Source organism: Microcaecilia unicolor, chromosome 9, assembly GCF_901765095.1.
Source record: "Microcaecilia unicolor chromosome 9, aMicUni1.1, whole genome shotgun sequence".
NCBI classification, from domain to species: Eukaryota; Metazoa; Chordata; class Amphibia; order Gymnophiona; family Siphonopidae; genus Microcaecilia; species Microcaecilia unicolor.
The window spans coordinates 111,408,738-111,432,840 of NC_044039.1; the positions used below are offsets into that span (position 1 = coordinate 111,408,738).

The 24,103-nt window shown below is 47.4% G+C and overlaps 1 protein-coding gene across 2 annotated transcripts in view; it reads left to right on the forward strand.

The window, feature by feature from the left end:
- Nucleotides 1-24,103, forward strand: part of SNX6 (sorting nexin 6) — a 165,381-nt gene that overhangs the window by 127,760 nt on the left and 13,518 nt on the right. For both annotated transcript variants that reach the window (XM_030214380.1, XM_030214379.1), the window contains exon 10: nucleotides 2,602-2,641. In XM_030214380.1, the coding sequence (XP_030070240.1) occupies nucleotides 2,602-2,641 (40 nt within the window). The remainder of the gene's footprint in view (nucleotides 1-2,601; nucleotides 2,642-24,103) is intronic.

The following is a 24,103-nucleotide window of genomic DNA, read 5'->3' on the forward strand; positions in this document are numbered from 1 at the left end:
TTGTTAGGAGCCGATTTGTCAAGGGCAATTTTGTTACAAGGCTATTTTGTCTGGGCTGTTGTGTTGGGGTGCCTAAAAATTGTTACTGTAAGTACTCAAAAGCTAAATTTGAGTCAAAGAGAGAGAAGATCTTGGGCGGACAGAGCACAGCTGGAAGCAGGTCACCAGATCCTGCAAGATCAACCCTCCAATTCCATCTGTTGAACTAAAGAATTGGTTCGCAGCCCTGGAGGTAGACGAGCTAGAAACATCTAAAAAAAAACAGGAGGAAACAACGACCAAAAATGTCAACACTGCTGGACAAGTGGCCACAAAGAAGCGAAAGGTAGTGGTGGTTGGAGATTCACTCCTGAAGGGTACCGAAGCTCCCTTCAGCTGACCGGACATGTTGTCCAGGGAGGTGTGCTGTCTGCCTGGTGCCAAGATTCATAAGTTGAGCATCCTGAGTTGAGACACCTATTTGCGTATCTAACTCAGTTCTGCTTGTTGAGGGAAAAATAATTGGTGCTCATCTGTAACAGATGTTTTGTTAGATAGCAGGATTGATTGGTACCAGGCCCCCAAGACTCAATTCATTTTCAAGCTGTGGAATTGACTGAGGAGCTGAGAAGAATGCTATGTGTGAGTTGAGCCTTGCACACTCAGAGAAATTTACATTAACCCACTTGTGTGACTGATCAATCCTGTTGTCTAAAAAAAAATTTAAATTAAAATAAAACAAAAAATAAAACACACCTGTTACGGGTGAGCAACAGTTCGTTTTATGCCTAGACCTTTCAAAGGGACACAACTTAATGGCTTGATTTTTCAGCTGTGTGGATACAATTGTCTTGCCTCATGATACTCTCTAAAATGTGTAAGAGAGTAGAGCCTGACTGAAACCAGGGTCTACTGTTTTAGCTAAAACTGAATCTGTCACCAAAATTGGCCACTCAATTTTGGCAGAAACTGAAGCCAAAACCAAAACTCCCCCCCCCCCTCCCCCAGCGGCAGCCCTCTCCTGGGCCTACCTTCTCATTGGTGGGTGGTGGGCCTAGGAGCAATCCCACTCGCTCCAGCTCATGTTCTGGCTCCAGGTCAAAGTGACTTCTGGGATTTCCATCAAGATGGCCACTGGAAATACCGGAAGCCATTTTGACCTGGAGCCAGAACATGCGCAAGAGCAAGTGGGGCTTCTGTGCCCACTACCTACCAACGAGAAGATAGGCCCAGGAGGGGGCTGCCACTAGGGGGTGTGGGCTTGATTTGGGGGTGCGTGGAATCGGGAGGGAGTGGGGGCTGTGCATATAATTTCAGTTCCAGCTGAAAATGCACAGGCATTTTAGCCGAAACCTAAAGAAGACAAGCAGATCAGCGGGAAATGACAAAACAGTAAATTGTGAAACAAAGGAAGTGTATGGGGCCGCAGATGGAACCACAAGGCAGAGCCAAATACAAAGGAAGCAACTTGATTCAGTGACCCGACACAGCCCATGTTTCGGCGAATGTCTGCATCAGGGGTGAGAAATCAATCACAGCAAAATATATGTCTTCTCTTGAAATCCTTCTTTTCTTAATAAATGAGGATATAAGAAAGACAAATACTTTGTGTGTCTGTAGCGAGTGCTCACTATAGACACACAAAGTATTTGTCTTTTTTTTATATTCTCATTTGTCAAGAAGAGAAGAATTTCAAGGGAAGATGTGTTTTGCTGTGATTGATTTCTGACCCCTGACACAGGCATTCGCCGAAACATGGGCCATGTGGGGTCACTAAACAAAATTGCGTCATTTGTATTTGGCTCCACCTTGTGGTTCCATCTGTGACCCCCATACACTTCCTTTGTTTCACAAAACTGAAAGAAGGTTGAACACATATTATGGGCCAGTTTTGGCACTGAAACTGAAATTCGGTCAGCCACTATAAAAAAAGAATAATTCTAGCTATTATTAAAATAGGGTGTTTTAGAAGGTGTAGGAGAGAATTGAAGGGTGGGTTGGGGGGATTTCTTGGGATGCAGAGCATTCTTGTTTAGAGTAGGGCTGTAAGAAACTAAGGGGCCCTTTTACTAAATTGTGGTAAAAAGGGCCTTGTTCTAGTGGCGAGGGGCCATTTTTGCCGTACGCTGAGGTAAAACGCCAAAAAAAGACATGGCCATGCAGTAAGATTACTCTTTCTACGTGGCCATGTGGAGAGGAGCACTTATTGCCACCCATTGAGATGGCGGTAAGGGTTCCTACGCTAATCCAGCTGTAACCGGCTGGGTTACCGCTGCCGAATATCGCCAGGTAACCCCCTGCAGAAATATTTTTAAAATATTTCCACTAGTGCCAGAAATGCCACACGCTGGGGGCGGAATTACCGCCTGTGCCCACATTGGGCCAACGGTAGCTCCAGATTGGGGAGTGGTAAAGCCTGCGGTGGCTCTTCTGTATTTGTTGAAATACTGATAAGCCTTGGGTTTTCTTTGTTGGCTTGTTTACTGATATGTTGATTGGTTGTTTCTTGAAAATTTAATAAAAATATTTAAAATAAAGTAGGTTGTTTGGATCCAACACTGTTTTTAATTCAGTTTCAAAAGCTTATTTTCTCATTTAACCAAAGCTTATATTTTTTTCCAGGTTTTTCTTGAGAGTATCAGAATTATTTGATAAAACAAGAGTAAGTATTATTTTATTCTTAAAATTGCCAGTACAAAATGTACTTTCTTGACACATAGCAAATATACTTTATTAAAGTAATTTTATAATAGGTCATTTAGGTGCAGAGGCCAAATATTACACCTATTTTGAGATTATTTTATAAAGACACATAGGTATCTGTGCCTTTATAAAACAGCAGCACAAAACCTGCCAAAATCATGGTTACAATGCAGCCATGTATATTTAAATCGCTCAGGTTCAAGTAGCATAAGTATGTTTTGTAAGTAGATCAGACTATCCTTGGCTTCTGTAATCTGTATGATGTTTTGGTAGTTTGGTCAGACATATTTATTACAGTTGATAATTTTGAAGACATTTCATTATTATCAATTATGTTTGAGGAATGTTTATGTTGATGTATGTAAATTTTTGTTATCCGCATAAGATTGTTGAGCTATGTGGGCTACAAGAGATTTTATAGTAAACAATAAGAACATAAGAATAGCCATACTGGGTCAGACCAATGGTCCATCTAGCCCAATATCCTATTTGCAACAGTGGCCAAGAAAAACCCAAACGTAGGTTTGTATTTTATAACCTATGCATGTATTTTATGGTTCTGCCCAAACTCTTCCCAAACATGCCAACACCCAAGTCACATACAAGTGTGCACCAACTTCTCATAGTGTGTATTTGTGCATGAGATAATTTTATAAGAAGCATTTCATTTACGTATAAAGCCTTTATAAAATTACCCTCTAAAAGTGTATTTTTCTGCTGAGACCAGCAACAACTATCAAACTGACCAAATATAGTAAGGAAAATAGGGGGACATTAGTTTGGCTGTGTTAATTTGATTTACCAGTAGGCTTGAAAGTACATTGTGAAGTGAAAACCTGATACTGGGTTTTGCTTTCAAAATGCAGACCAGTAGGGAATGGGATAACATGCTGAGTGCATCTCTCAACCTCTTTCTGCTCTGTCTTGAACTTTTTCTAACACTGGTAAAAGTACTCATGGTAAAGGAGGGGCAATTTTCAGCAGGGTGCTTCCCATGCATTATGAACTCTACTACTACTACTATTTAGCATTTTCTGAGGGCAATTTTCAGAGCCATTTTTCCAGGTAAAGTGGCTGGTCTGAATATTGTCATCCATGGTCCAGCTTAAAGTAGTGTAGATCTCTATAGAGAGAGGCATTACTGTGGGCATGTTTAGGTCAGGGGAATTAGAGAGTATGGGTTTCCAAAAGTACACTTACAAGGGGCGTAGCTATGGGTGGGCCTGGTTGGACCCAGGCCCACCCAATCTCAGCTCTGGCCCACCTAGTCTTTGTGACTGCCGTTTGATGTCTGTCCGCACAGCTGAATTCAACCATGTGCGGTCGGACATAAGTACATAAGTAATGCCACACTGGGAAAAGACCAAGGGTCCATCGAGCCCAGCATCATGTCCACAACAGCGGCCAATCCAGGCCAAGGGCACCTGGCGAGCTTCCCAAATGTACAAACATTCTATACATGCTGTTCCTGGAATTGTGGTTTATGGACTTGTTCTTTAGGAAACCGTCTAACCCCTTTTTAAACGCTGCTAAGCTAACCGCCTTCACCACGTTCTCCGGCAATGAATTCCAGAGTTTGATTATGTGTTGGGTGAAGAAAAAGTTTCTTCGATTTGTTTTAGATTTACTACACTGTAGTTTCATCGCATGCCCCCTAGTCCTAGTATTTTTGGAAAGCGTGAACAGACACTTCACATCCACCTGTTCCACTCCACTCATTATTTTATATACCTCTATTATGTCTCCCCTCAGCTGTCTCTTCTCCAAGCTGAAAAGCCCTAGCCTCCTTAGTCTTTCTTCATAGGGAAGTCGTCCCATCCCCGCTATAATTTTAGTTGCCCTTCGCTGCACCTTTTCCAATTCTACTATATCTTTGTTGAGATGCAGCGACCAGAATTGAACACAATACTCAAGGTGCGGTCGCACCATGGAGCGATACAACGGCATTATAACATCCTCACACCTGTTTTCCATACCTTTCCTAATAATACCCAACATTCTATTTGCTTTCCTAGCCGCAGCAGCACACTGAGCAGAAGGTTTCAGTGTATTATCGAAGAGGACACCCAGATCCCTTTCTTGGTCCGTAACTCCTAACGTGGAACCTTGCATGACGTAGCTATAATTCAGGTTCTTTTTTCCCACATGCATCACCTTGCACTTGCTCACATTAAATGTCATCTGCCATTTAGCCGCCCAGTCTCGTAAGGTCCTTCTGTAATTTTTCACAGTCCTGTCGCGAGTTAACGACTTTGAATAACTTTGTGTCATCAGCAAATTTAATTACCTCACTAGTTACTCCCATCTCTAAATCATTTATAAATATATTAAAAAGCAGCTGTCCTAGCACAGACCCCTGAGGAACCCCACTAACTACCCTTCTCCATTGTGAATACTGCCCATTTAACCCCACTCTCTGTTTCCTATCCTTCAATCAGTTTTTAATCCACAATAGGACATTTCCTCCTATCCCATGACCCTCCAATTTCCTCTGTAGCCTTTCGTGAAGTACCTTGTCAAACGCCTTTTGAAAATCCAGATACACGATATCAACCGGCTCCCCTTTGGCCACATGTTTGTGTACTCCTTCAAAGAATTGAAGTAAATTGGTCAGGCAATTCCCCACACAAAAGCCGTGCTGATTTGGTCTCAGTAATCCATGTCCTTGGATGTGCTCTGTAATTTTGTTTTTGATAATAGCCTCTACCATTTTCCCCGGCACCGACGTCAGACTCACCGGTTTATAATTTCCCAGATCTCCCCTGGAATCTTTTTTAAAAATCGGCGTTCCACCCTCCAATCTTCCGGTACCATGCTCAATTTTAAGGATAAATTGCATATCACTAACATAAGCTCCGCAAGCTCATTTTTCAGTTCTGTCAGAATACCATCCGGTCCAGGAGATTTGCTACTCTTCAGTTTGCTGAACTGCCCCATTACGTCCTCCCCCAGTACGTCAGTAAGTTTCTCCGACTCGTCCGCTTGAAATACCATTTCCGACACCGGTATCCCACCCAAATCTTCCTCGGTGAAGACCGAAGCAAAAAATTCATTCAATCTCTCCACTACGTCTTTATCTTCCTTGATTGCCCCTTTTACCCCTCTGTGATCCAGCGGCCCAACCGATTCTTTTGCTGGCTTCCTGCGTTTAATATACCGAAAAAAAAATTTGCTATGTTTTTTTGCCTCTAATGCTATCTTTTTTTCGTAATCCCTCTTGGCCTTCTTAATCTGCGCCTTGCATTTGCTTTGGCACTCCTTATACTGCTGCTTGTTATTTTCAGACGGTTCCTTCCATTTTCTGAAGGCGTTTCTTTTAGCCCTAATAGCTTCCTTCACCTCACTTTTCAACCACGCTGGCTGTCTTTTGGACTTCTGTCTTTCTTTTCTAATTTGCGGAATATGTTTGGCCTGGACCTCCAGGATGGTATTTTTGAACAGCTTCCACGCCTGTTGTACAGTTTTTACCCTCTCAGTTGCCCCCCTAAGTTTTTTTTTTTTTTTTAACCGTTCTTCTCATTTTATCATAGTCTCCTTTTTTAAAGTTAAACGCTAACGTATTTGACTTCCTGTGTATAGTTAGTTCAAGGTTGATATCAAAACTGATCATATTATGATCACTGTTATCAAGCGGCCCCAGTACCATAACGTCCCTCACCAGATCATGCGCTCCACTAAGGACCAAGTCTAGAATTTTTCCTTTTCTCGTCGGCTCCTGCACCAGCTGCTCCATAAAGCTGTCCTTGATTTCATCAAGGAATTGTACCTCTCTAGCATGTCCCGATGTTACATTTACCCAGTCTATATTTGGATAATTGATGTCACCCATTATTATCGCATTGCCCATTTTGTTTGCGTCTCTGATTTCGTTTATCATTTCTGCGTCTACCTGCTCATCCTGGCGAGGCGGACGGTAGTACACTCCTATCACTGTCCTTTTCCATTTTATACATGGAATTTCAACCCACAATGATTCAAAGGTGTGATTTGTGTCCTGCTGAATTTGTAATCTATCTGAGTCAAGGCTCTCGTTAATATACAAGGCAGCCTCCGATCCCATCAAGTAAGCAGCACAAAAGTCCTCCTGCCCTTTTTTGCTGCGTGGGATTGGGAGTTGATCGGAAGTTAGGCACCGGGGCGGTGATCTGCTCTGGCGGCTAACGCAGCATACCATTGCAGGCTCTACCTCTGTATTTATATGTTTTCAATGCTTTGCAAAACATAAGAAGAAATAGGCCTTCCTCATCAACCCTCCAGACCGGTCAAGACGCTTGGGTTATGCTCGCCTACCAGCAGAGGGAGACTGAGAACACAAAACTTGAAACTATGTACTTATAACCTGTGCCTAGCCATCTATAGCTAGTATTTTCTCAGTCTCAGCAGAGGGTAGACAGGCAGCCTGTGCAGCTTGCCCGATCTGGATAGGTTTTTGAGTTAATTTTCAGAGTTTTCCTTTGTTTCTGTGCTATTTCTGGTGGATCCCTGTGCCTGGAAGACTTTGGTGTGCTAGGGGTTGCGGGTCCGCTGGGGCCCGTCATTGTCCCCTTTGGGGTGTCACACCCGGGTGGCCGGGTCCCTCCCCCGGTCTGGCACTCCGTTTGGGCAGCTTTGTGCCTCGGCTGCAGTTTGTATACTGCAGCCTTGAGTGCCGAATGGTGTTAGCACAGCAGCAAGGCTCAAATTAAAGGCTGCAGTAAAGTTTGATTGAAAAAAAAAAAAAAGAGTCAGGCCCAAGCTGGTGAGAGCTATTGGAGCTGCACTCCGGAGCCTCGGAGCTGTTCAGCTGTGAGGAAGGCGCTGACTTTTCCTGCTCGGGTGAGTTTCTTGGTTTTTACAATCGGGGCACTTGTTTGGCGGTCAGCTGGGCTTGCAATAATGTCGGGGAAACCGCTGAGGTGCCGGTCATGTGCGCGTCGGGGCGTCGACGCGGTGGGGAGCGTTTGCCGGTTTTGTGGGGAGCCGAAGCCTCAATCCTCCGTCCCGCCGGTGTTGGCGGCGGAGGTTCCCGCGGCTAGCGTCTCGGAGGTTACGGCACCTTTGAATAGCGGCCCTGCGGCGGTTCCGATTTTGGCGGGAACCGCCGCCATTTTGGATTCGGCGCTACACGGGCCTGAGAGAGTCGGAGGACTGCCGGGCAGCCAATTTCCAGCGCTTTCGAGGGGTGATGCCTCAGGTAGGATCGGTTTCCCCCCGGATTTCATTTGGAGTTTATATCAGGCTTGGCAGGCAGGGCCGTCCCGAGCGGAGCCCCTTAGCCTTGGAACGGGGGGGGGGGGGGGGGGGGGGCTGGCGCGAAGAGACCACTTGTAGAGTGGTCTGAGGATTTTGAGGGTTTTTCCCCTCCGGATTCGGAGGGTGACTTTAGCCTCCTAGAAGAGGAGGAGGGGTCGTTGGCTGGATATGATAAGGAGCTTGCGCTGCCTGGGGAGGATCCCTCGGTGGTGCGCATTTTTCAGCGAGATGAATTGTCGGATCTCATTGATCAGGTGGCTGCGAAAAATTGCCTTGTGTCTTGATCAATATAATGTGGACTAAGTAACAATATCATTTCATATTTGTTTTTTCTTTTAATGGACAAGGATTTGTCATATATAATTTCCTGTATTTCCTACATTTATTATATGTAAATGTATATTTTGAAAATTGATAAATAAAATAATAAAAAAAAATAATAAAAAAAAAAAAAGGTGGCTGCGACCCTCAAATTTGATCCGGCGGCAGCTCCGTTAGAGGCCGGAAAGCAGGATCCGTTGGTTAAGGGGATCAGACGGGTGTCTTGTTCTTTCCCTATGAATGCGGATCTGAGGGAAATGATTACTCAGGAGTGGCAGGCGCCGGAGGCGCCGTGTAAGGTGGCTCGGGCCATGACTAAGCCGCAGGAAGATAGAGATTCGCTCAAGCCTCCGACCGTGGATGCCGTGGTTACGGCAGTGACTAAGGCCACGGCGATTCCGGTGGACGGGGGGGCTGCGTTGCGAGACCCTCAGGACAGAAAATTGGAAACTTTCCTGAAGCGCAGTTTTGATTTGTCGGCCCTGGCGTTACAGGCGTCGGTCTGTGGAGGTCTGGTGGTGCGGGCTTGTTTCCGCTGGGCGGAACGGCTCTTAGATAGCCCGCCAGGGGCTCTTTGACTCAAGATCTGGCTAAGTTGGAGTTGGGCTCCTCCTTTTTGGCGGATGCACTGTATGATTTGTTGTGGGCCTCGGCGAAGAACATGTCTCTAGCGGTGGCAGCTCGTCGGGCCCTGTGGTTGCGAGGCTGGATGGCGGATGCTGCGTCCAAGGCCAAGCTGTGTTCGCTCCCGTTTAAAGGCTCTTTGCTGTTTGGTGAAGAGTTGGATAAGTTGGTAAGAAGTCTTAGTGATGCTAAGGTTCCTCGGCTTCTGGAACTTCGCCCTAAGGCTTCTAGAGGATCCGCGGGTCGCGGTCGTTTTCAGGAAGCAAAGCGGTATCGGCCGGGTAGGTATTCTGGTGGGACTAGGGGTCGTTTCTTTCAGAGAACTCAGTCCTTTCGCGGTGGCCGTCGTGGAGGGCGAGGTTCCTCTTTGGGAGCGTCCGGTGCGTCCCGTCCTTCTCAATGATGGTTTGGGGGCCCAGTCTCTGGTTCGCGTGGGGGCTCGCTTACGCTTGTTTTACCAGAGGTGGGTCCAGATCACGTCAGACCAGTGGGTCCTGCAGATAATCCGAGACGGGTACGCGCTGGAATTCGACAGGCCTCTGTCCGACTTCTTCCTAGTGTCTCCCTGTCATTCAAGGCGCAAGGCGAGAGCGGTCCGCGATACTCTGTCACGTCTGATAGCTTTAGGGGCTGTAGTCCCTGTTCCTCCAGCGGAGAGAGGAAAGGGATGTTATTCCATATACTTTGTGGTACCCAAAAAAGAGGACGCTTTTCGTCCCATTTTGGATCTCAAGAAGGTCAATGCAGCCCTAAAGGTTCCTTCCTTTCGGATGGAGACGTTACGCTCAGTCATTGTAGCGGTTCAGGAAGGGGAATTTCTGACTTCTCTAGATCTGACGGAAGCTTACTTGCACATTCCCATCCTGGAGGCGCATCAGCGTTTTCTTCGCTTTGTGGTGCTAGGGAGACATTTTCAGTTTTGCGCGCTTCCCTTTGGACTGGCCACCGCTCCTCGCACCTTCTCCAAGGTGATGGTCGTGGTGGCAGCAGCTCTTCGCTTGCAGGGCATTTTGGTGCACCCGTACCTAGACGACTGGTTGATTCGGGCCAAATCAAAGGCGGAGAGCGAGGAGGTCACCGGTCGGGTGGTGTCCTTTTTGCAATCTCTGGGCTGGGTTGTCAATCTGGCCAAGAGTCACCTGGTGCCGTCGCAGTCTCTCGAGTATCTGGGAGTCCAGTTCGACACGAAGAGAGGCCGGGTGTTCTTGACTCCCTCTCGCATGTCCAAGCTGCAGGCTCAGATCCGTCTTTTCCGAGTCCAGAGGGCGCCGTCGGCGCGGGAGTATCTTCAAGTGTTGGGTCTGATGGCCGCATCGATAGAGGTAGTTCCTTGGGCCAGAGCGCATATGAGGCAGCTGCAGGGTGCTTTGTTGTCTCGTTGGTCCCCTCAGCTTCAGGATCTGGAGGAGAGGCTCGCTCTGTCGGAGGTTGTTTGTCGCAGTCTCAGCTGGTGGTTCCATTCTCCGAACCTAGTGAAGGGCATGCCGTTGGCTGCTCCTCAGTGGGTGGTGATGACCACGGATGCGAGTCTGTCAGGCTGGGGGGCGCATTGTCTGGGACAGGTGGCCCAGGGACGTTGGACAGTGGAGGAGGCGTGTTGGTCCATCAATCGTCTGGAGACGCGTGCAATTCGGTTGGCTCTTCGGTCATTTCACTGTCTGTTAGTCGGCAAGGCTGTCAGGGTTCTGTCCGACAATGCCACAGCCGTGGCATATGTGAATCGACAGGGAGGAACGAAGAGTCCAGGGTTAGCACTAGAGGCGGCAGAGTTGCTGGTGTGGGCAGAGGCACATCTGCAGAGTCTCTCGGCGGGACACATGGCAGGGGTGGACAACGTGAGCGCGGATTATCTAAGCAGGCACACGTTGGATCCCGGAGAGTGGGCTCTCCACCCCTCCGTGTTCGAGCGGATAGTGGTTCAGTGGGGTCGGCCGGTGTTGGATCTCATGGCGTCGTCCACCAATGCGCAGGTCTCTCGGTTTTTCAGTCGAAGAGATCCTCGAGCCGAGGGCATCGACGCGTTGGTCCTTCCGTGGCCGACTCAGCAGTTGCTCTACGTGTTCCCGCCGTGGCAGCTGGTAGGCCGAGTGGTTCAGCGGATCGGTCGTCACGCGGGATTAGTAGTCCTGATAGCGCCCAATTGGCCCCGGCATCCGTGGTACGGAGATTTGATGCGGTTGCTGGTGCAGGATCCGATTCCCCTGGGGCCTCGGGTGAGATTGGTGCAGGGGCCGATCGAGATGGCCGATCCCTCTCCATTCTTGCTTACGGCCTGGCTCTTGAAAGGCACCGTTTAAGACATAAGGGTTTCTCGGCCAGGGTGATTGCTACGATGTTGCAGTCTCGTAAGAGGTCTACTTCCTTGGCATATGTGCGGGTGTGGCGCATTTTCGAGAATTGGTGTCAAGAGCGGGGCTATGCCCCATTGCGCGTGTCAGCGGTTGAGGTGTTGGATTTTCTTCAGGATGGTTTGGACAGAGGGCTTTCGCTCTCCTCTCTGAAGGTGCAGGTTGCAGCCTTGTCTTGTTTTAGAGGTAAGGTTCGGGGAGTATCCTTGGCGGCTTCTCCGGACGTGGGGCGGTTCTTGAAGGCAGTGAAGTTGCTTCGGCCGCCTTGCCGCCCGGTGGTTCCGCCTTGGGATTTAAATTTGGTCTTGGAGGCTCTGGTGGCGCCCCCGTTTGAACCTTTGCCTTCCATTACGTGTAAGGATCTTACTTTAAAGACAGTCTTTTTGGTGGCTGTTTCTTCGGCGCGTAGGATTTCGGAACTTCAGGCTTTGTCTTGCAGAGCGCCTTTCCTGTCTTTTGCCAAAGAAAAGGTGACTTTACGCACGGTTCCTTCCATTGTTCCTAAGGTGGTGTCTTCTTTTCATGTCAATCAGGTGATTTAGTTGCCAGTGTTGGGTGATCGTGCCGGGGATTCCGCGCAGCGTCGTTTAGCTAAGTTGGATGTGCGGCGCGTGTTGCGGTCCTATTTGAGCAGAACACAAGATTTTAGATCCTCGGACAGGTTGTTTGTTTTGTTTGGAGGTCCCAAGAGAGGAGAAGCTGCCTCCAAGGCCACTCTGGCTAGATGGTTGAAGGAGACTATTGCTTCGGCTTATTTATTGAAGCGTCGGCCGGTGCCCTCTTTACTTAAGGCACATTCTACGCGGGGAGTAGCAGCTTCATGGGCGGAAAGTAGTTTTATTCCGCCGCAAGAGATTTGCAGGGCTGCGGCGTGGTCCTCTATTCATTCCTTTGTGAAGCATTACAGACTTGATGTTCAGGCGAAAGAAGATGCTCGGTTTGGAGCGGCTGTGTTGTCTTCTGCTTTACGAGGGTCCCGCCCTTAGTTGGGATACTGCTTTGGTACGTCCCAAGCGTCTTGACCGGTCTGGAGGGTTGATGAGGAAAGTGAAATTAGGCCTTACCTGCTAATTTTCTTTCCTCTAGACCCTCCAGACCGGTCAAGAGCCCGCCCGTTCTTTTCGCAGAAGGATTCAGCCGTCCGTTCTTTTCGCAGGAGTATTCCTCAGCCGTGTCTTTGTATAGCAGTATTTTGAGCCGTGTATATGGATAGCAGTATTTTGAGCCGTGTTCTGCTAGGACTATTCCTTTAAGGTTTTGTGTGGTCAGAGAGAATTCTTTGGCTCTAAGACATTACAGAGCGGGACGCTGTGACGTCTCGTCTGTTTTCAGCACACTGTTGGTACTTGTCCTTGGGTTTTCCAGGTACAGGGGTTTCTAGTTTCAGAGTTGTGTTTTTATTCTCTGCTTTGCTAAGTGTATACTGGCTATAGATGGCTAGGCACAGGTTATAAGTACATAGTTTCAAGTTTTGTGTTCTCAGTCTCCCTCTGCTGGTAGGCGAGCATAACCCAAGCGTCTTGACCGGTCTGGAGGGTCTAGAGGAAAGAAAATTAGCAGGTAAGGCCTAATTTCACTTTATTTGAATTGGTATAATATTCCACCGGTTAGCTGACAAATATGGTAGAGTAGCAATATGTAACATATACAGTGGTGGAAATAAGTATTTGATCCCTTGCTGATTTTGTAAGTTTGCCCACTGACAAAGACATGAGCAGCCCATAATTGAAGGGTAGGTTATTGGTAACAGTGAGAGATAGCACATCACAAATTAAATCCGGAAAATCACATTGTGGAAAGTATATGAATTTATTTGCATTCTGCAGAGGGAAATAAGTATTTGATCCCCCACCAACCAGTAAGAGATCTGGCCCCTACAGACCAGGTAGATGCTCCAAATCAACTCGTTACCTGCATGACAGACAGCTGTCGGCAATGGTCACCTGTATGAAAGACACCTGTCCACAGACTCAGTGAATCAGTCAGACTCTAACCTCTACAAAATGGCCAAGAGCAAGGAGCTGTCTAAGGATGTCAGGGACAAGATCATACACCTGCACAAGGCTGGAATGGGCTACAAAACCATCAGTAAGACGCTGGGCGAGAAGGAGACAACTGTTGGTGCCATAGTAAGAAAATGGAAGAAGTACAAAATGACTGTCAATCGACAAAGATCTGGGGCTCCACGCAAAATCTCACCTCGTGGGGTATCCTTGATCATGAGGAAGGTTAGAAATCAGCCTACAACTACAAGGGGGGAACTTGTCAATGATCTCAAGGCAGCTGGGACCACTGTCACCACGAAAACCATTGGTAACACATTACGACATAACGGATTGCAATCCTGCAGTGCCCGCAAGGTCCCCCTGCTCCGGAAGGCACATGTGACGGCCCGTCTGAAGTTTGCCAGTGAACACCTGGATGATGCCGAGAGTGATTGGGAGAAGGTGCTGTGGTCAGATGAGACAAAAATTGAGCTCTTTGGCATGAACTCAACTCGCCGTGTTTGGAGGAAGAGAAATGCTGCCTATGACCCAAAGAACACCGTCCCCACTGTCAAGCATGGAGGTGGAAATGTTATGTTTTGGGGGTGTTTCTCTGCTAAGGGCACAGGACTACTTCACCGCATCAATGGGAGAATGGATGGGGCCATGTACCGTACAATTCTGAGTGACAACCTCCTTCCCTCCGCCAGGGCCTTAAAAATGGGTCGTGGCTGGGTCTTCCAGCACGACAATGACCCAAAACATACAGCCAAGGCAACAAAGGAGTGGCTCAGGAAGAAGCACATTAGGGTCATGGAGTGGCCTAGCCAGTCACCAGACCTTAATCCCATTGAAAACTTATGGAGGGAGCTGAAGCTGCGAGTTGCCAAGCGACAGCCCAGAACTCTTAATGATTTAGAGATGATCTGCAAAGAGGAGTGGACCAAAATTCCTCCTGACATGTGTGCAAACCTCATCATCAACTACAGAAGACGTCTGACCGCTGTGCTTGCCAACAAGGGTTTTGCCACCAAGTATTAGGTCTTGTTTGCCAGAGGGATTAAATACTTATTTCCCTCTGCAGAATGCAAATAAATTCATATACTTTCCACAATGTGATTTTCCGGATTTAATTTGTGATGTGCTATCTCTCACTGTTACCAATAACCTACCCTTCAATTATGGGCTGCTCATGTCTTTGTCAGTGGGCAAACTTACAAAATCAGCAAGGGATCAAATACTTATTTCCACCACTGTACCTAACCCCTCTTATAGAGGGGAATGTCAGATCCAAGTAATTTCCTACTAAACTTCTGTTCTTAAAATTGGGGAGTAAAATCCAGCTAATCAGATATTCATGTACTATTCCTTGCAATAACAAATAAACCAAGGAACATCTTTTTAAAATTCCTCTTGCTTCAACCAGAAGCCAATGTAACTCAATACACAGAGGGGTAACTCTCTTTCAAACTTAGATTTGGACAAAATCAATCTAGCCTGCTACATTCTGAACCAGGTGGGATTAATGCTCTTAAAGTGGTTCAGGCTGTCTAAGGGTGTGCTCTTAAGATGGGCAGAGTTCTATAAATCCCCTCACATGGTTCTACTACAGCCGTTGCAGTCAATATAAATCCACAGAACATGAAGAAAACATAACCTTAATTAACCAAATAGGCTTAGAAATTTTTTTTAATATGCTCAAATATCTCCACAGACCCAAAGGCTCTATTACAGGATGTCTGATGTTTGTTTCAATCATTGCACATTATTTTTTCACCCTGACATGTTTCACTTCACCAATCCAAAAACTTTGGGTCTGTGATAGTCTGTGGAGATACATGAGCACATTTTAAAAAATTTCTAAGCCTATTTGGTTAATTAAGGTTGTTTTCTTCATGTTCTGTGGGTTCATACTGATTGTGATGGCTTGATATTTTTCAGAACTTAAATAATTTCACCTCTTATTTTTTTGGTTTGCTACTGCAGAAGTGACATCTTGCCTTTTTATCCCACCTGACCCTCCTCTCCCTGCTGCCTTCAAACTTTATGCCATGGCAGGAAGAGCATTAAGGGGCCCTTTTACTAAGCCGCGTAAGCGTCTACGCGTGCCCAACGCGTGCCAGCTTGGAGTTACTGCCCGACTACTGCATTGATCTTGTAGCAGTTTCATTTTTGGCACTTGTCTGATACGCGTGTCTGAAAAATAATTTTTATTTTTGCCAAGTGGCATTTGATGCGTGTAGGTCATTATCGCCGGTTACTGCATGAGACTTTACCGCTAGGTCAATAGATGGTGGTAAGGTCTCAGACCCAAAATGGACATGCACCAATTTTTATTTTGACGCACGTCCATTTTCAGCAAAAATGTTAAAAAGGCATTTTTTGCAGGCATGCTGAAAAATGGGTCTGCGCTTGCTGAAAACATGCACCTACACTACTGCGGGCCATTTTTCAGCACACCTTAGTAAAAGGACTCCTAAGAGCCTTCAGCTAAGGCTTTGAGTCCTGTCCTTTATGATGCTCGCTGTGAGGGCAGGACTCTGCAAAGTGTTGCAGATTGCTTAGGCTCTGAGACTCTTAAGTCGCATAAGCTGTTATTTCTCACTATGGGGAATGAAGAGGTGAGGAGGAGGGATAGGAAATGGAATGCGCCTGGGAAGGAAGGGAAGAGAGAGAGAATAGAGTGCACCTGGAGAAAAAGGGAAGGGGGTGAGAACAGAGTATGCTGACCAGGAGAGAGTATGTGTTCTAGGGGACAGGGAGGAAAAGAGACAAATGCTGGGTGGGGGAATGGGAGAAAGAGAGAATGTGCCAACAGAGGGGGTAGGAAAGGGAGGGGAGCGTGTGTACCAGGAAGGGTGGAAGGGTTTGGGAGGGATGGAGAAGGGAGAGTGTGTACAAAGTGCATGTGTGTTGGGTCAGGGGAAGGTGAGAAGTGGTGAGGTGGAGAGAAAAAACAGCTCTGGGAAGGGGCAGAAATGGATAAAATAGAGGAAGTTGGGTGGTGGTAGAGAAGAAAGGATGAGGGAATTATGTAGCAGTGGAGAAGGGTGAGTGAGTGGGGAGGTGAGAGAGTAGGAAGGGAAGGAGAGCAGAATGGAAAAATATAGGTAAGATAAAGAATCACATGGAAAAGCAAAAACAGGAGAAATTAAACCTATATCATAAGCAAAAGAAAGATGGTGATACGATGGAAAAATCTAGAGGAAACGCTGAGAGAATAAAATGAAAAACAAGGGGAAGAAATAGAAAAGGAAAAATGAATTAATAGGGAAAGGCGAGAAAATTGAAAATCTAAATAACAGAATAAAAAGAAACATGAAGGAAATTGATAAGAATAGATTAAGAAATACATAATTATGAAAATATTTTATTGTCACCTTGCTGCAGCTACAAATAATAAGGTGGGAAAATTGAGATGGTGGCAGCACCAGGCCTAGGGAGGGGTAAGGGTGAGAGCATGAGTGTGTATATGTGTGGAAGAATGGCTAGGCAGGAGAGAGAAAGCTAATAGATCCCAATCTGGAACAAGGGGAAAAAGTTCACCAATCTGAGTTCCCTGCCCCTTCTCCCAACAAATAAAGCTAGCAGACTACACCTATGCCTCCCTTCCAAAGGATAAGTTGGCTCTTGGTCTCTATGTTTGCCCAACACTATTACTTAGACCCAGATCTGCCAAGTCTCCCACTTTCAGCAGGTCATTTCCCATATTCCTGCCGAGAATCTGGGATCTCCCGCTGAGTGGCCACCCTGTCCAACGTCAACAGGAAGCGCTTTCATAAAGCACTATCTCATGCTGCCACTGATAGCAGGAGATGATGTTTTATGAAGCTGTTTTCGGCTGCTGCTGGACGGGGAGACCACTCCTTTTGCCTCTGGCTGCGAATCAGCCATGCTTGGGTGGATCAGTGGGCAGAGCAAATGGCAGGGCAGAGTGGGGTGGACCCTAAATCTACTGCTGAATGAGTCAGCCCCCTTGGCTGCTCTGTAGACCAGAGCTCAGCAAATCCTGGACGCTAGGTTGCCATTTCACCTAGAAATTACATCTGGCGCCCAGGATTTCGTGCCCCCAAATGATGTTTGTTTTGTGGAGCTGCTTCACAAATAGTGCAACTTCCGTGTCTGCATCATGATTTGGCTCTCTAAACTTGAGCCACACTGTACAGTAAATTCAGTCTGGTCTTGTGGTTTGAGACTTCCTGAACTTCCTGCATGCATGGCTCAAGTTCAGAGAGAGCTAGTGCAGACATGGGAGATGCACTGTTTGTGAAGCAGCTTTGCATATAGCAAGGTAAGGTGAATAAATGTCAGACTCCCAAGCACAGTAGTTGCCTGGGAGTGACTTATGAGAGTAAAAATAAAGGTGAGAGTGTAATTGGTAAATAAAGGCTGGAGAGTGAGGGAAAGAGAGGCCAGGAGGGCTTATATGAGAGAGGAAGATACTAGATGAAAGCTGGGGAAGGGGGGTATGAGAGAGAGAGAGACTGGAGGGGACCCAGGCTGTGATGATATTTATTTATTTATTTAGATTTTGCTCACACCTTTTTCAGTAGTAGCTCAAGGTGAGTTACATTCAGGTACTCTGGATATTTCTCTGTCCCGGGAGGGCTCACAATCTAAGTTTGTACCTGATATGGGAAACAACGGGACATTTGCTTCTTTGCTTCACTTATCAGAGGGTGCTGTCACACAGTTGACAGCCTGCTTTGGGAAGGAAGACCGCTGGCTTCTGCCAGTGGTTTGAAGACGCACCTTAAGTAACTGATTTATTAAAGTTTCTTTGTGCACAGACACTGACTATGGAAATAGGAAAAAGAGTCTTAGTAAATCAGTTTTTTAAAGAGCTACTGCTGATCTGGGAGGGGATTTCCCCCCCCCCCCCCCCCCCCCCCCCCAATTCACTGGGAACTATGTTGGAGGGGTGGGGAAACATGAAAACAGAGAAAAAAAAAGGCAGATAAAAACATATGGCCTATTCAGTCTGCCTATCCATGCCATCTACTATCCTTTTCTATGTACCTGTCTCAAGCTTTCTTGAATTCATTTAGTTTTCATCTCTCCCACCTCCACTGGGAGGCTGTTCCACAAGTATTATCTCAGGTTATTTCTGAGTCTTTCCCCTTTCACCTTCATTCCAGAGCTTCCTTTCACTTGAAAGAGACTCGCCTCCTGTGCATTTTTGCCATGGAAGTATTTAAACATCTCTTTCTCCCCTCTACTTTTCTTCCAAAGTGTACATATTGAGATCTTTGTCTGTCCCCATATGCTTTAGTACGAAGACCACTGTCCATTTTAGCAGCCGCCCTCTGGACCAACCTCATCCTGTTTATATCTTTTTGAAGCTGTGGTCTCCAGAATTGTACACAGTTATTCTAAATGAAGTCTCCCCAGAGTCTTATACAGAAGCATCTCCTTCTTTTTCCTACTGGCCATTCCTCTCAGTATGCACCCAAGCATCCTTCTAGCTTTTGCCATTATCTTTTCTACCTGTTTGGCCACCTTAAGATGATCTGATATGATCACACCCAAGTCCCACTCCTCGTTTGTACACAGAAGTTCTTTGCCTCCTAAACTGTACCATTCCCTTGGGTTTTAGCAGCCCAAATGCATGAACCTGCATTTTTTAGCATTAAATCGGGATTTTCAAAAGGCATTTGACAAAGTACCTCATGAAAGACTACTGAGGAAATTAGAAAGTCATGGGATAGGAAGCAATGTTGTCAAGAGACAAACTAGAATCATAATAAAAGGCTTGCTTTGATCATATTTTAGAGGTTTTGGGGGGAATAATGATTAAATATTATCTCCCTTTGTTGGTCTGCCTCCAGGATTCTATTATTTCTGGGTAAAAGCAAACTTCTTGTTTATATACATTAGCATCTTAATTAAGCAGTTTAAGTAATCTCATTAGTGTAACTCTATTTTCTCCGAGGACAAGCAGGCTCAATATTCTTATATGTGGGTCGTCGTCCGCAACGGCCCAGAAGATGGAAGAAACCTTTCAAAGCTCTGGAACCTTCCCAAATGTTCAGTTGCGCAGGCGGCTTCCCGCCCGCGACGCGAATGTGCAGCGATCAGTTTTCTTTCCTCCGTGGTTCTACACGGTTAGGTTTTTTCTACTGCTGTAGTGTTCGGCTTAGGAGACGACACAGTGTTTAACGCTTTTTTCTTTTTCTTTTATTCAGTATTATTACTTTTAAAAATAATAATAATAAAAAGTTTCCCTTAGTTTTTCTTAGGTTTTTTCTTCTTTCTTTTAAGTTTCCTTTATTTTTGTCGCGGCCATCTTTTAGGCCACTCAGCCGGGTCTCTTCCCTTTTTTTTGTGCCCTTTTTGATCGGCACCATCGAGCCTTTTGATTTCACGGATGCTATTTTCCCGCCCATGTCATCGAAGACTCCCAGCGGCTTCAAGCGTTGTACTCGCTGCAACCGGACCATCTCGAGCACCAACCCTCACACGTGGTGTTTTCAGTGTCTTGGGCCTGACCACTTTCAGGCATGTGGATTCCACATCATCCTCATCAGTACCGAGGAGTCTCGATGACAGGCGTTGAGCGAAGGTGAAGAAGCACCGTCATCGATCTCCTTCCAGACATGGTACCGAGAGCTCCGGGGAGCCGAGGGAGTCGGCACCCAAGAAGCTTCGGCGCTGGGAGGATCGCTCACCCTCCGTTCAGGAGGTGCCGATGCGTCGGTCGTCCGGCAGCCTGGTACCAGCTCGAGCCCCCAGATTCTGGCACAGACTCCTGCACCGGCCCCACAGCCTTTTCCGATGGCAGCTCTCAACGAGCGCATCCGGGCCCTTCTTCCAGAGCTTCTGGAAGGGTTGCTTCGTCAGTCGGCCTCGGTGTCGGGGGTGCTTGCTTCTTCCGTACCGACTGCGGAGACGGCATCTGGGCCATCACCTGTGAGGAGGTCCCCGCCCTCGGTGCCGCTTGCCACCCTGGTCGACTCCCCCTCGACGTCGGTGGAGGGAGCTTCACCAGAGTCCAGGCAGGGGTCGACTTCTCGACATCCTCCACGAGGTCGTCGATCCTTGACATTAAGGCAGTCTCGAGTAAGGATGTCTCCACCTGAGAGTCTTACTTTCTCATCCTTTGTACGGGAAATGTTTAAGGACATTCCATTCCCTATGGAGGTTGTGGATGAGCCCAGGGCTGAGATGCTCGAGGCCCTGGATTATCCTTCTCCACCTGCAGAGGTTGCAACGGCCCCACTGCACAATACACTCAGGGAAGTGCTGATGCGGAATTGGTCTTGCCCCCTCTCTAATCCAGTGGTCCCCAAGAAGTCCGAGTCCCAGTACAGAGTCCATGGAGAGCCTGTAATGGTGAAGGCCCAACTTCCTCACGATTCCATGGTGATGGACTCTGCTCTCAGAAGAGCCAAGAGTACTAGAGAAATGCTAAGTAGTAGTACTAGAGACTATGCCTTGGCACCCCAAGTCTAGGACCTTGGATTCTTTTGGGAGGAGAACGTATCAGGCCGCAATTCTCGCCGCCAAGATCCAAACGTACCAGCTCTACACGAGCACTCACTTACGGAACTCGGTGAGGCAACTGTCCAGTTTAGTTGAAGCACTCACGAGCTTGCTGAACCTTTTTACCAGATGGTCAGGCAGCAGAAGGCGTGATGCAAATTCATGGCCAGGGGGTCTTAAGACACTTTTGATGTAGCATCCCGAGTAGCTGCTCAAGGTATAGTGATGCGCAGACTCCCATGGCTGCGTGTCTCTGACCTGGATCACAAGACTCAGCAGCGAATGGCGGATGTTCCTTGCCGGGGGGATAATCTTTTTGGAGAAAAAGTAGAGGATATGGTTGATCAGATGAAAAAGCATCATGATGCCATGGATTCTCTCTCCCGTCGGATGTCTTCTGCTAGTGCCTCCTCTTCTAGGAGGTTTTTTGGAGGGAGGAAGAATGCTCCCTATTCCTATAATAGGCATAGGTACACTCCTGCTTCTCGGCAGCCGGTTCAGGCTCAGTCCCAGCATGTGCGTTCTCCTCAACGCCGTGCGCCTAAGGCCCCTAGGGCTCCCCAGCAAAAGCAAAGGACGGGCTTTTGACTGGCTCCAGTGCAGCATAGCCACAGTAAAAGTGTCTTTACCGGGCAGCTTGCCTATCGGGGGGAGGTTGATATTTTTTCACCAAAGGTGGCCTCTTATAACCTCCGACAGGTGGGTTCTTCAAATAGTCCGGTTAGGATACACACTCAATCTGGCATCCAAGCCTCCAAATTGCCCCTGGGAGCTCAATCCTTCAGCTCCCAGCACAAGCTGGTACTTGCAGAGGAACTCTCCGCCCTTCTAAAGGCCAATGCGGTCGAACCCGTTCCACCAGGGGAAGAAGGGCTGTGATTCTATTCCAGGTACTTCCTTGTGCAAAAGAAAATGGGGGATGCGTCCCATCTTAGACCTAAGGGCCCTGAACAACTTTCTGGTCCGAGAAAAGTTCAGGATGGTTTCCCTGGGCACCCTTCTTCCCATGATTCAGGAAAATGATTGGCTATGTTCTCTGGACTTAAAAGATGCCTACACTCACATCTTGGTACTTCCAGCTCACAGGAAGTACCTTCACTTTCAGTACTGTGTACTACCCTTTGGCCTCGAATCTGTGCCCAGGGTCTTCACAAAGTGCTTGGCAGTTGTCTCAGCATCGCTATGCAGACTGGGAGTGCATGTGTTCCCTTATCTCGACGATTGGCTGGTGAAGAACACTTCGGGAGCAGGGGCTCTACGGTCCATGCAGATGACTATTCAACTGCTGGAGCTACTGGGGTTTGTAATAAATTATCCCAAGTCCCATCTTGTTCCAGTGCAGAAATTGGAGTTCATTAGAGCTCTGTTGGATACACGGACGTCTCGAGCTTATCTTCCCCAGGCAAGGGCAGACAGTCTTCTGGTCCTAGTGTCCTTGGCTCGAGCGTCTCAACAGATCACAGCTCGACAGATGTTGAGACTTTTAGGGTACATGGCCTCCACAGTTCATGTGACTCCCATGGCACACCTACATATGAGATCAGCTGAATGGGCCCTAGCTTCCCAGTGGTGCCAGGCCACAGTGAATCTAGAGGATGTAATCCATCTCTCCACCAGTGTTTGCAGCTCCCTTCAGTGGTGGACCATTCAATCCAATCTGACCTTGGGACGATCATTCCAAATGCCTCAGCCACAAAAAGTGCTGACGACGGATGTATTCCTCCTGGGGTGGGGACCTCATGTAGATGGACTTCACACTCAAGGAGCTTGGTCCTTTCAGGAAAAGGGTCTTCAGATCAACCTCTTGGAATTGCGAGCCATCTGGCATGCTCTCTAGGCTTTCAGAGATCGGCTGTCCAACCAGATCATCCTAATTCAGACAGACAACCAGGTTGCTATGTATTACACCAACAAGCAGGGGGGCACCGGATCTCGCCCTCTGTGTCAGGAAGCCGTCAGGATGTGGCTTTGGGCCCACCAGCACGGTATGTTTCTCCAGGCCACATATCTGGCAGGTGTAAACAACAGTTTGGCCAACAGGTTGAGCAGGATCGTGCAACCTCACGAGTGGTCCCTTAACATGGACGTTGTCCGCAAGATCTTCAGAGTGTGGGGTACCCCCTCGGTAGATCTTTTTGCCACTCAAACAAATCACAAAGTCCCTCAATTCTGTTCCAGACTTCAGGCCCATGACAGACTAGCGTCAGATGCCTTTCTTCTACATTGGGGAACAGGCCTTCTGTATGCGTATCCTCCCATACCTCTAGTAGGGAAGACTCTGCTGAAACTCAAGCAAGACCGTGGAACAATGATCCTGATTGCTCCCTTCTGGCCTCGTCAGATCTGGTTTCCTCGTCTTCTGGAGTTGTCCTCCGAAGAACCATGGAGATTGGAGTGTTTTCTGACCCTCATCACCCAGAACAAAGGGTCGCCTCTACATCCCAACCTCCAGTCTCTGGCTCTCACGGCTTGGAAGTTGAGAACTTAGAAGCTGCCTCTTTAGGCTTTACAGATGGTGTCTCCCGAGTCTTGCTTGCTTCCAGGAAAGATTCCTTGAAAAGGTGTTATTCTTTTAAATGGAGGAGGTTTGCCGTCTGGTGTGACAGCAAGGCCCTAGATCCTTTCTCGTGTTCTACACGGACTCTGCTTGAATACCTTCTACACTTATCAGAGTCTGGTCTCAAGACCAACTCCGTAAGGGTTCACCTTAGTGCAATCAGTGCTTATCATCAACATGTAGAATGTCAGCCTATCTCTGGACAGCCTTTAGTGGTTCGTTTTATGAGAGGTTTGCTTTTGTCAAAGCCCCCGGTCAAACCTCCACCAGTGACATGGGATCTCAATGTCGTTCTCACCCAGCTGATGAAAGCTCCTTTTGAGCCACTGAATTCCTGCCATCTGAAGTACTTGACCTGGAAGGTCATTTTCTTGGTGGCTGTTACTTCAGCTCGTAGAGAAAGTGAGCTACAAGCCTTGGTAGTCCATGCACCTTATATTAACATAGTAACATAGTAGATGACGGCAGAAAAAGACCTGCGCAATCCATCCAGTCTGCCCAACAAGATAAACTCACATGTGCCATTTTTTGTGTATACTTTACCTTGATTTGTATCTGTCTTTTTCAGGGCACAAACCGTATAAGTCTGCCCAGCACTATCCCCGCCCCGCCTCCCACCACCGGCTCTGGCACAGACCGTATAAGTCTGCCCAACACTATCCCTGCCGCACTCACCCTAAGTTCTTGCCGAAGGTGGTGTTGGAGTTCCATCTGAACCAGTCAATTGTCTTGCCAACAAATTTTCCCCGTCCACAGACCCGCCCTGGTGAGGACAAGTTGCACACCTTGGACTGTAAGAGAGCATTGGCCTTTTACGTGGAGCGGACAAAGCCCTATAGACAGTCCACCCAGCTGTTTGTTTCTTTTAATCC